General features: G+C 48.1%; 1 protein-coding gene across 1 annotated transcript in view; it reads right to left on the reverse strand.

Moving 5' to 3' along the window:
• Positions 1-782: 782 nt before the first annotated feature.
• LPAR2 (lysophosphatidic acid receptor 2) overlaps positions 783-13032 on the reverse strand; it is a 13425-nt gene continuing 1175 nt past the window's right edge. Inside the window, exons 2-3 of the mRNA XM_032412261.1 lie at positions 2364-3105; positions 783-1617 (exon numbers count right to left, since the gene is read on the reverse strand). Coding sequence (XP_032268152.1) covers positions 1304-1617; positions 2364-3105 — 1056 coding nt within the window. The 3' untranslated portion in view covers positions 783-1303. The remainder of the gene's footprint in view (positions 1618-2363; positions 3106-13032) is intronic.

Raw genomic sequence — 13032 nt, forward strand, 5'->3', positions numbered from 1 at the left:
ATTGTGGGGATCCAAAACTCTTTCTCCAGGGGCCTCTCTCTAGTCCCTTGATTCATCTCTGTGACCCTTGGAAGCTGTGTAACCACAGGCCAGATTGCAACCTCTCTGAGCCACAAAGTGTGCATCCGCACCACAAGATGAAAGTAATGATTAAATAATGCACCTACAGTGCTTATCAGTGTGCCAGGCACATCCGAGGAGCTTGAGAAATGGCAGCTCTCAAATCCTGCATCCTGCTCCACGGGCTCCACTCCCCCCGGCCCGTAGGTATGGATGGATGTAGGTGGTGGGGTGCGCAATGGGATGGACACGCCTGACTGTTAATAACCCGGACCCAGACGAAAGGGCAGGCAGGAGAAAGAGGGCTCACGCAGGTCAGAGACCACTGTGGGCTCCAGAGGACAGAGACAGATGGGGGCAGGGACTTAGAGGCAGGGGAACACGCAGAACGGATGCAAGACCTCCAACAAGAGAGATGCAGAGGGGCGCCTGGCTGGCTGTCAGGAGAGCCTGCCACTCTTGATCTCGGGGTTATGAGGTCGAGCCCCATGTTGTGTATAGGATTTAAAGAGAGAGAGAGAGATGGAGTAACAGCCGTGCAGAGCTCAAGAGGAAAGAGAACAGGGCTGAGGAGATCCCAGCCTAGCCCGAGCTGAGGCGGACAATTCTGGAACACAGGGACAGACGGACTATCTGAGCTGATGACAGAAAATGCTCTGGAGACCTCAGTGGAAAGAAAGGTTTACTCCTTATATCATGCTCTCCCCACAGACGTCCTCAATTCTAATTGGGACAGGCAAGACCCCAGAGGCTGCAAGGGGCCAAAAACCTTTTCCCAGCTCATGCGCAGCACCCCTCAGTCTGTGCCCCTAAAGAATCAGCTTCGGGCAGATGGTGCATCCATGGGCCATCCTTGTCACCCTGTCGCACTGGGCAGAGTGGCCTGAGAGAGCCCTCATCTCCCCCATCTTTAACACCCACACCACCACAGACAAGGAAGTGGTCCACAGGTATACCAGGGATGTGCAGTTAAAAAGTGTCAGTTAAAAAACTGCACAACCTGAGATGATTGAAGAGCAGATTCCTGAACCCCCTCTGACTCCCTCCTGGGCATTTAGAGATGACCCCACACCCCCGGGCCCCGGAGGCAGGCAGAGCTGTGGGCCTGGGGAAGGCTGGCAGGGGCGTTGTGCCACGGCGGACTGAGGGTCTGTCCTGCAGCTTAGGTAGAGCCCGGTGCATCTGCAAGCAGGCGGGGGCTATACTGCGGCATGCGCAGCAGCCCACTGAAGTCCCAGGCTGGCTAAAGGGTGGAGTCCATCAGGGGGTGGCCATTCTCTGGAAGCATGATGCGAGTGCTGGCACCTGTTCGGGTGGAGGGTGCGTAGCGGGCAGACTCGTGGGTGGACCGGCGAAGGCACAGACCGCAGAGGAGGCGGCGGAAGGTGCGGCGCATCTCAGCATCTCGGCATGAGTACACCACGGCATTGACCAGTGAGTTGGCCTCAGCCAAGAGTAGGAAATACTTCTCCACGGCCAGAACGTTGCAGGACTTGCAGCCCAGACCGTCCAGGAGCAGCACCACCTGGCCTGGCGTCCAGCAGACCACGAACGCCCCTGCAGGATGGAGCCTGAGGTGAGCGGGGCCAGCTCTGGGGGCCCAGCACCCACAGCTCAGAGCTCAGGGCTCGGGGTGGGGGGGTCCTCCAGAGCTCAGACAATAGCTGTGTAGTTTGCAGGGCCACAGCGGCCTGACACCTTTCTCTGATGTGTCCGCCAGAAAGGGATGCCTTTCCTGACTGGTACATGGTAGACAGGGCGCTGGACATTTCTACATGGAGATTTGTTCTGTGGGGGAAAGGAGGTCACTGTGGGACAGGCCAGTTACCAGGTGGGGGAAAGAGGGGTCATGGGGAAGAGTCATTCCTTGTTCTTGGGGTAGGGGCGTGTATCCTCACGGGATGCACGTGTCGCCTCCCCCACTCAGACCACTCTACAGCCAGATTGACCTCATCGCTCCCTGCTAAGAACTCGGGAGGGCTTCCCACGGAACTCAGAACAAAATCTGACTCTTGCCTGTGCCCTTCGAGGCGGTGCTGACCACCTCTCCTGCTTCTCTCCAGCCACTCGGGCCTCCTCCTCCTCCTCCTCTTATTTGGAGGCATTTGGCCCGGTCCTGTGGGGCTCTCACCTTCTGTTCCCTCGGCCTGGAACTCTTCCCTTCCCCAGCATTCAGGTCTCTGCTCAGATGTCACCTCCTTGGAGAACATTCCCCACCCAAATGATCCCCTCCCATGTCTCGTGGGAGTTGAGGGGGCAGCAGGGTTCCTGCAACCCTGGGCCAGCTGAGGGCACTCACTCACCCAGGATAATGACAACGGTCTTGACCAGGCTGAGTGTGGTCTCTCGGTAGCGGGGGTGGCAGCTGACGTGCTCCGCCATGCGCTGCACCCTCCGCCTCACATAGAAGAAAATGCGGGTGTAGACAGCCACCATGAGCAGGAAGACAAGCAGGCTGGACAGAGCCCAGACGGCCAGGTAGGAGCGGCTGAGCAGGGGGGCCATGCGTGAGCAGCGGTCCAGGGCACAGAGGCAGTGCCACGAGTGGGCGGGCAGCAGCCCCAGGCCCAGCGCGGCCACCCACACCCCCACGATGAGCAGGACGACACGGCCGCGGGGCAGGCGGCTGTGCAGCTGCACGGCCATCACGCTGCGGTGCCGCTCCACGGCGATGGCCAGCAGGGTGGCCACCGAGGCGGTCAGGCTCGTGTCCAGCAGGCCTTGCCGCACGAACCAGCCCTCCAGCGAGAGCCGGGCGGTGCGAGGGCCCGTGTGGAACATGAGGAAGAGGTAGGCCACGCCAGCAAAGAGGTCGGCTGCGGCCAGGTTGCCGAGCAGGTAGTAAATGGGCTGGTGGAAGCGGCGGTTGGAGGCGATGGCTGCGATGACCAGCAAGTTGGTCAGGAGCACCAGCACGCTGACAGTCAGCCCCAGGGCCACCACAACCACGTCCTTGGGCCGCCAGTGGGAGCTGAGCTCCTTGCCACTGTTGTTGTAGAAGAAGCCGATGGTCTCATTGTAGTAGCACTGGCCCATGGTGACCATCTGGAGGCACAGAGGGAGAGGTCAGTGCAGGTGGCATTTGTTGGAAGGACCCAGGAAGAAGCAGCAGCCGGAGGGGAGGGTCAGGGCAGGAAGGGCAAGGGTCGCGAACTCAGATGCCTCAGGGTAAAGTGGCGGTGGTGGGTGATGTGGGAAACAAAGGCAGAAGAAAAATTATTAAATTTCCTTACTACCTACAGCCCATTGACAAGTCCTTGAAACAGGGAGAGTGACATTCCTCTGGGGACCCAACTGTCTCGATGTTAATACTCTGCTAAGGGCAAAAGACAATCCTAGCCCGACACCCCCCCCCCCCCCCCCCCCCCCGACCCCGCAAGTCTACCTTAACATATAAACAATCCTTTGGAAATTTCCTTTATTTCTATTCTCCAAGATACGTGTTGGCAATCATCCCCCAAGCATATGGCCCACCAACATACATCGGAAGGGTCTCATGACTAAGGTTTTATCAGATGGTAATAAATGACCTTTCCCCAACAAGAGCTAGCCTGTTCAAGGTCCTGGAAACCTTGCTTCCAGAATTCTTTAGAGACTTAGGGATCCCTAACCCCCTCCCACCTTGAAAGTATACAATGGGCCACCCCTCATGACCACCTTTTTGCACCAAAGATGTCTCAAGAATTCTTTTCTTGGCCGTCGGCTTTGAACCCTAACATTCTTTCCTATTTCATATGGTGCCCAACGTAGGGCTTTGAGTCCAGAGTCACACTGGACTCTGAGCCTCGGTGCAAACTTGGTGAGTACTTTTCTCTCCTCTTCCTTTACTTTCATTCCAGGGGCCCTTCAAGGAGTATGGTCTTACTGGAACACTTGCATGTCAATTGCTCAGGCTGCAATCCTCTAGCCCGTGGCTACTCTATGGGGAGGAGAAAGTCTGCCTTTTGGCTGGAAGTTAGTACCTGGCCGGAATGGTAATAAGACCCAGAAACTTGATGCCCTCTCTTTATTCCTGTCCTTATACAAAGTTGTCTGTCTTGGGCATGGGACAGCCACCTAAGTCACCAGGACGGCTGCCAATCTTGAGAGTCCCGTGTCAGGAGGCGCCTGGGTGGCTCAGTTGGTTAAGCGACTGCCTTCGGCTCAGGTCATGATCCTGGAGTCCCTGGATCGAGTCCCTCATTGGGCTCCCGGCTTGGCAGGGAGTCTGCTTCTCCCTTTGACCCTACCCCCTCTCATGCTCTCTCTCTCTCATTCTCTCAAATAAATAAATAAAATCTTTAAAAAAAAAAAAAGACTCCCACATGAGGTTTACTCCTGATTGATCTAATATGATCCCTTTCACATCCCTGGTCTAGCCATTTCTGGCCATGGGACCTCCACTGGGAGCCAGCCAAAACCAGTACCCGGCTGAATTAAAACCCAACCAGGACTGTTTCCTAGGGAAGTTGGCTATAAGGACTACATGTGTTGGAATGTTGCTTAGATCATGATGGACTTCTATGTTTACCGTGTTCCGTCAATGTACTCTAATAACTACTTAAGCTACAAAATTTGGTAATTTCCCCTTGTAAAACTTTTCTAGTGTTCTCCATGGGATAAAAATGGCGGGTTCTTAAAGGCAAGGTAAAATAAGGTGTGACCTTGACGGTATGACCTTCAAGCCACGGTATTTCGGTTCATATGCCAGGCACCCATCTGTAGCCTAGGATGCAATGGGGAAGCAGGGGGACCCTAGCATCCCTCCTACAGGGGCCTTTAACGGTGGTGGTGGTCATTTTGTTTGGGGGACTTCGCCACCAGGAACCTCTGACATATCCTGTGCGTGGGATGATACCTGGGAGTCGGGGGGGGGGGGGGGGGAATTTTCTAGGTAATGGACCTTCTCTTCAGTTCCCAAGGACTCTCCTTTGGGGTGCCTTTTAACCCACTGGAAACAATTCAGATTGCAAAACTTAGGAAAGGACCGGGCTCCTGTAACCCTGCATGGCCTCAGTGGGATCTATCAGATCTTTTCTGCAGGAAATAGGGTAAATGGACCTAGGGTACCTTCACTGTTCATACCTAGGCCTTCATTGCTCTACACGGGGACCCCGACCTAAGGGCCTCTTGCAGACTGTGTTTGCCCGAACGTGTTGACTAGCAAACTCCCCCTGACATACTGGATGATAATTATCTAAATAGGCCTCCTCCAAATAAACCCAGGTTGCTGGAGGAAACGCAGGCCATCCCTAGCAAAGGGGACTCTGACTCTCTCTCTCACTGTTCCTCCTCCTAATAGATGTGGGGGCTTCTCCCTCACTCATTTTCCGGGTTAATGGCTATAACTAGAGCCAGCTGTGCTTAGTCTACCTTGGGACAGGGTACTTTAAGGAATATTCCCAAGTAGCTGCCAAAACTCCCTTTGTTTCAGGGAAATTCCCTGTCTTCTCTGGCCTGACAAGGACTGCCTGTTCCCCCTCGTTGGCGGGAAAACATGGTGTTCGCTCCTCTGTTGGAGCTGATGAACTCTAGAACTGGGAACCCTTTCTGGGTCTTCTAGCAGCACTTTGCCTCTTCTGCCTTCCCCTCCCCCTCCTCCTGTTTTCGCACCACCTTGGGCGTGGCCTACATAACTGGCTTCTATACCAGGCTCGGTGCCTCCAGCACCATTGGCTTCTCCTCCTACCCTCACTATCAAGGAGCGTGGACCTAACACCACCCACTCCTGATTTCTCCACCAGTATCTCAGGTAAAATTTGACAATGGGGAGGATCCAGGTGGAACATAACTCAGTATTTAAACTAAGTTAAGTTTGTTAGTTTAATTAAGACAGACAGGTCTTTTCAAGTTATCAGCACTAAATGTGAAACTTTTATTCTATCTAGGCTTACTGAAGGTCAAATAAGTTCGTGTTATCTCTTGCAATTTGTTAGCGAAAAGATGACAAAAATGATGGTTGTCTTTCTCATCAAAGTTTTCATAGGTAATTGTTAAGATAGCTTTCAAAGTCTTTGATAACCTGAAACTTTAAAGTTTTGCTTGGATGATAAATGGGATTAAATTCATTGGACATCTAGGTCTTTTCCAAATAGGATAAAGTGCTAAATCATTGATAACTGACATAGGTTTATGCTTTTGACTTCTTATTGCAAAGAAACAAGGAATATTTGGGTCTGTTGGTAAACATGCTTTGTGCTTAACCGGTTCATAAAATTGCTGTCTAAAGAGTTCTGGTGAAACAGCTCACAACTGGTTACTACTTAGTTTTCACGAGACTAAGGTTTCTTTTTTCCTTTTTTTTTTTTTTAAGATTTTATTCATTTATTTGAGAGAGAAAGAGATAGCGAGAGAAAGCACAAGTGGGGAAGAGAGGGAGAAGCAGGTGATCCCAGGACCCTGGGATCATGACCTGAGCCGAAGGCAGTCGCTTAACAGACTGAGCCACCCAGGTGCCCCGAGACTAAGGTTTCTAAGAGTGAAAAATTCTACTAACTGTAATTAAGACTGATGGAAATAAGAAAAGCAACTCTGCATATGAAAGAAAGATCTAAGGATTGGAAATACATTTTTGTTGAAGGTAAAAGAAGGTAATTTTGTCCTAAATGAAACTGGTTGTTTAGAAAGAAATGGCTTGGGACAAAATCTGAATGCAAAGGAAAGTTGTAGGTTTGTGATGGGAAATCTTTGGAAAAATTTTAGGTGTGGTCAGGATGGACTAAGATTGAAGTGAATGGATTTTTTTTTTTTTAAGATTTTATTTATTTATTTGACAGAGAGACACAGCAAGAGAGGGAACACAAGCGGGGGCGGGGGGTGGGAGAGGGAGAAGCAGGCTTCCCGCAGAGCAGGGAGCCCGACGTGGGACTCGATCCCAGGACCCTGTGATCATGACCTGAGCCAAAGGCAGACACCCAACGACTGAGCCACCCAGGAGTCCCAGGATTTTTTTTTTTTTTTTAAGATTTTATTCATTCATTTGACAGAGAGAGAGCACAAGTAGGCAGAGTGCAGGCAGAGGGAGAGGCAGAAGCAGGCTCCCCGCTGAGCAGAGAGCCCAATGCAGGGATGCAGGGCTCAATTCCAGGACAGATGCTTAACGCACTGAGCCACTCAGGCGCCTTGACCATCCCTAATCCTATTTAGGCATGTGCTTTAACAAACTTCCCCAAGATTGAAATCGTGAACAAAGTCTCATTGACTAATTAGGCCTATTTGTTTGGTATGTTACGTTCTGGTATAAGGTCAACATCACTTGATATTATGGCTATTGAAGTGTTATATGTCACAGAAATAACTGAGTTTCCTTGTCAATTGCATCATAATGAACTCTCATATCAGATCATTAACAATGTCTGTTTCTGAGCTTTTGTCATTTATAGTTTTTCTTATTCTCTTGCAAAATGAGTTTCATCTTAGGGGCACCTGGGTGGCTCAGTCGGTTAAGTGACTGCCTTCAGCTCAGGTCATGATCCTGGAATCCCAGAAAGAGTCCCATATTGAGCTCCCTGCTCGGCGGGGAGTCTGCTTCTCCCTCTGACCCTCCCCCCTCCCATGCTCTCTCTCTCTCAAATAAATAAAATAAAATCTTTAAAAAAAAATGAGTTTCATCTTCAAGGAGATTCATAAAAAGGACTTTTAGGACAAATACAGGAATTTAATATCTTTAAGATCAAAACTGAAATGGGTAAGAATTTCCAGAACTAACTAAAAAGCTGCATTCAAATTAAACAAGAATTAGTAACATGGTACTAAATGAACTAAAATGATGATTATAGTTTTGTGACACTTGTTTGAAACATTGCTGGTTCTCTAATGTTCACTCTTCCAGATTAAGGAAACTTTCTCTTAAGATACCTATGACTTACAGAAATGTGATAAAAGTATTCATTTGTGAACAAATTCATGCATTTAACTTTTCCCTCTACCTGAACCCTCTGAAATTAAAAAGGTCTCAGTAAGTATTCTTTCTTCCATGGCAATCATAGTTATTTGCATAAGTTTAATAAGAATCTGTTCTCCTTTTTTTTTTTTTAAAGATTTTATTTATTTATTTGACAGGGAGAGACACGGCGAGAGAGGGAACACAAGCAGGGGGAGTGGGAGAGGGAGAAGCAGGCTTCCCACCGAGCAGGGAGCCTGATGCGGGGCTCGATCCCAGGACCCTGGGATCATGACCTGAGCCGAAGGCAGACGCTTAACGACTGAGCCACCCAGGCGCCCCAAGAATCTGTTCTCCTTTTAACAGGACACCATTGGAAACATTGGTTATTTTACCAAGGCTTTGACTGGAATGTCATATTTGAGAGAGACATGCATAGACTCAGATATGACCAAACAGCTTTAAGAAACTAAAGTTGACTGGGGCACCTGGGTGGCTCAGTCGGTTGAGCATCTGCCTTTGGCTCAGGTCATGATCCCAGGGTCCTGGGATAGAGTCCCACGTTGGGCTCCCTGCTCAGCAGGGAGTCTGCTTCTCCCTCTCCCTCTGTCCCTCCCCACTTCTTCTGTGCATGCTCTCTCTCTCTCTCTCAAATAAATAAAATCTTAAAAAAAAAAAAAAAAGAAAAGAAACAGGCCCATGGGGTCCTGTTATTATCCCTACAGAATAACAAGCATGAAGATTGTCTATACGAGCTATTGTGGCAATTTTTCTCAAGTTTACCTCAAGTTGTCTAGCATAGGTAAACAACAAACATTTAAAGACAATCAGATCTAGAATTTAACATCCACAAAGGTGTGTTATTGGAACATGATTTTTCTCTCTAAAATAACCCTTATTTCCAAAGATAGCCAAATCAAGACTAATTTGTAAGTCCAATTTTGAAACCTGGAACCATAAAGCCCCTTGGAAATGTTGGTCTGATACCTTGCTTACAGAGTTCCCAGCAGCCTTACCAGGTAAGTAAAGAATGTCACTTCCTGGCAGGTGCAAGAATTTCCAGATAGTTTGGGAACCTCATGAAGAGGAATCCGCCCACATCTACAGGTATTGCAGGCATGTCTGATGGCAAGCACGTGGCTTGGCTTCTGGCCTGGAGAGGCTACTAAAAGTTCAACCTAGAGATTCCTTATAAAAAGTTCCAGCAAGGGCGCCTGGGTGGCTCAGTCGTTAAGCGTCTGCCTTCAGCTCAGGTCGTGGTCCCAGGGTCCTGGGATCGAGCCCCGCGTCGGGCTCCCTGCTCCATGGGAAGCCTGCTTCTCCCTCTCCCACTTCTCCTGCTTGTGTTCCCTCTCTCGCTGTGTCTCCCTTTGCCAAATGAATAAATAAAATCTTAAAAAAAAAAAAGTTCCAGCAAAACAGATTCTAAAAGATCTATATGATCAATCACTATTCTTGCTGAGCTTATATAAATAATTAGGCCAAGTTTGTTAAAATTGGACTTACAAATTAGTCTTGATTTGGTTATCTTTGGAAATAAGGGTTATTTTAGAGAGAAAGATCATGTTCCAATAACACACCTTTGTGGATGTTAAATTCTAGATCTGATTGTCTTTAAATGTTTGTTGTTTACCTATGCTAGACAACTTGAGGTAAACTTGAGAAAAATTGCCACAATAGCTCGTATAGACAATCTTCATGCTTTTTTTTTTTTTTTAAGATTTTATTTATTTATTTGACAGAGACAGAGATAGCGAGAGCAGGAACACAAGCAGGGGGAGTGGGAGAGGGAGAAACAGGCTTCCTGCCGGGCAGGGAGCCTGATGTGGGACTCGATCCCAGGACCCTGGGATCATGACCTGAGCCGAAGGCAGACGCTTAACGACTGAGCCACCCAGGCGCCCCTTCATGCTTGTTATTCTGTGGGGATAACAACAGGACCCCATGGGCATATGATTATTTAAACAACTGGAAAATGGGATTGATTCCCCAATGATTATATAACTCAACTAGCACCTTGACCAATTCTATGTGGCTGGGATGATGAAATCGTTCCCTAAAAGCCAGAGCATACCCCACTATGTAGGCTTGTGGAAATAATGGGTGACCCCACTTTCTTTATGTTTGGATTGGATGATGCACTTGGGGATGCCCTTATCTCTTGACAAGTCTTCTCCCACTTGCCAGTGATTCTTTATAATTAGGATACTGTTAACAATGGACCTCAAACAAAGAGGGCTTCTTGATGGCTTTATCCCTCATAGTCATATTTATCCTAGAAGTCACCTCTACTGAGATACCATTGCAAACAAAGGCTTTAGCCAAGCATACAATAGCCCTCCTGGTAAAAGGCGCCTCAAAGCTCACTATGGGACAGTCCTTGACTAGAAGGACTTCCCATCAAGTCCAGAATATCTTAGAGACCAAAGGTCACCAATGGATGATGGAGGCCGACTTATTAAATACCAGGCTACGCTTATAGATACGCCTGAAATAATACTTAAAACCTGTCAAACTTTAAACCCAGCTACCCTTATGCCTGGACCTGACCATCGTACTTCTCTATAGAGTATAACTGTTTAGAGGTTACTGATCTTGTTTATTCTAGTCAACCAGTTTTAAAAGATTCCCCTATCAAGGGGCACCTGGGTGGCTCAGTCGTTGGGCGTCTGCCTTCGGCTTGGGTCGTGATCCCAGGGTCCTGGGATCGAGCCCCGCATCGGGCTCCCTGCTCGGCGGGAAGCTTGCTTCTCCCTCTCCCACTCCCCCTGCTTGTGTTCCCTCTCTCGCTGTGTCTCTCTCTGTCAAATAAATAAATAAATAAAGGATTCCCCTATCAAAAATGCAGATGACAGTTGGTTTGCTGATGGCAATAGTTTCATGGAAAAAGGAATTAAGAAAAGCTGGGTAAGCTACAGTGCTCACTCATGCTTGCAATTGCCAAAGCCTTAAAAAGTAATACTTGTACTGACTCCAAATATGCCTTCCTAGTCCTACATGCCCACGGAGCGATTTGGAAGGAGAGGGGATTATTATCAAGCCATAACTCCCCAATCAAATATGGGCCTGAAATTCGGACTCTTCTTGAGGCTGTACACCTACCTCAGGAGGTAACTATAATTCATCTCAAAGGACATCAAAGAATATGACCTTAGCATCTAAAGGAAACAATTTGGGAGAGTGTGCAGCCAAAGCAGGCAGCACAAAATAAACAAATATAAGTCTTTTACCAGTCCTAACTCCAATTAAGTCCTTAAGTCCAGCCTATTCAGACCAAGAAATGTACAGGACTGGCTTGTTAACAATGAGGGAAAAATCGGGCGCCTGGGTGGCTCAGTTGGTTAAGCGACTGCCTTCGGCTCAGGTCATGATCCTGGAGTCTCTGGATCGAGTCCCGCATCAGGCTCCCTGCTCGCAGGGAGTCTGCTTCTCCCTCTGACCCTCCCCCCTCTCATGTGCTCTCTCTCATTCTCTCTCTCTCAAATAAATAAATAAAATCTTTAAAAAAAATTATAAAAGAAAAAAAAGAATTGGGGCGCCTGGGTGGCTCAGTTGGTTAAGCGACTGCCTTCGGCTCAGGTCATGATCCTGGAGTCTCTGGATCGAGTCCCGCATCAGGCTCTCTGCTCGCAGGGAGTCTGCTTCTCCCTCTGACCCTCCCCCCTCTCACGTGCTCTCTCTCATTCTCTCTCTCTCAAATAAATAAATAAAATCTTAAAAAAAAACAAAACAAAACAATGAGGGAAAAGTCTTTATACCCAAAAATAAGCAAGAGAAGGTAATACAGGGTTTACACCAGGCTCCTGATTTGGGTAAAAAGGCCACGGAGGTGGCAAAACCTTTGCTAAGAGAAACTGTCCGTAGATTTGGACTCCCTTGGTCCCTATAAAGTGACAACGAGCCGTCTTTTATTTCACAAATTCAAAAGATGGGCCTCCAAAACTGAATACCCTTGATATCTTGACTGCAGTTACAGGAGGCCCAGAATTAGATGACTGTCTCCTAACGGGACCCAATGGCTATGCGGCTCTAACTTGTGTCCATGGCTTCCCCCAGGCTGGATAGGCCACTGTACTAGGTTTTGCCTGGATGTACGGATGCATTCTTAAAACCATTACCAACCCAACCAACCTTCCAAATTTAATGCAACGGTGGACGCGTTCTGTGTTTCATTGGTATGACCATCTAACATTCATTTTTGTTCCCTCTTTGGGACCAGAGGGTGTTGTTTGGCACATGGAAGCTCTTAATAAGTACAAGGTCAAAGCCCTAAATGACACTCAAAATAGCATTTTTCTACTAAATACTGAGGTAAAACAAACGTGTAAGGCAGTTTTACATAATAGCATGGCATTAGATGTTTTAACTGCTACACAAGATGGAACTTCTGCTATCACAAAAACAGAATGCTGTATATATGTTCCAGATTACCACAAAATATTTCTGGGTTTCTGACATGAATACTCAAATTGGCCCTTTAGACGATCCCTCTCTTTCCTTTAATGATTGGTTAAACTTCTGGACTGGAAGAGGATTTTTGTCAACTATCAAAGGACTCTTATTTGGGCTTTTCTTTTTGTTGTACTTATCATGTTTTGCTGTTTTCTCCCATGTCTCTCCACTTGGTGCCAACACACCTTCGCTGCCATAACTTCAAGCCAAGAGATGATCCCTTCCACCCAGGGAGATCCACACATGCAGTCTCCCTTGGATTCAGCTGCCTATGCCTTTTGTAACTCCTAGATCTATATAAGCCCCAGCTGACCAATGTTGACCCGTAGGCAGGGGCATCTCTATGCCCCTATTCAGCGGGAAGAAGTTGCAGAAGATGAGACCTTCCACCCTCAGCAACCTTAAAGATTTAAGGGTCAAAACTGTTCAGGGAGGAATGATGTGGGAAACAAAGGCAGAAGAAAAAATTATTAAATTTCCTTACTACCTACAGCCCATTGACAAGTCCTTGAAACAGGCAGAGTGACATTCCTCTGGGGACCCAACTGCCTCGATGTTAATACTTTGCTAAGGGCAAAGACAATCCTAGCCCGACACCACCCCCCCCCCCCCGCCTCCGATCCCGTAAGTCTATTTTAACATATAAACATTCCTTTGGA

The sequence above is a fragment of the Phoca vitulina genome, unplaced genomic scaffold (genome assembly GCF_004348235.1).
Source record: "Phoca vitulina isolate PV1807 unplaced genomic scaffold, GSC_HSeal_1.0 scaffold13, whole genome shotgun sequence".
In the NCBI taxonomy this organism is placed as follows: domain Eukaryota; kingdom Metazoa; phylum Chordata; class Mammalia; order Carnivora; family Phocidae; genus Phoca; species Phoca vitulina.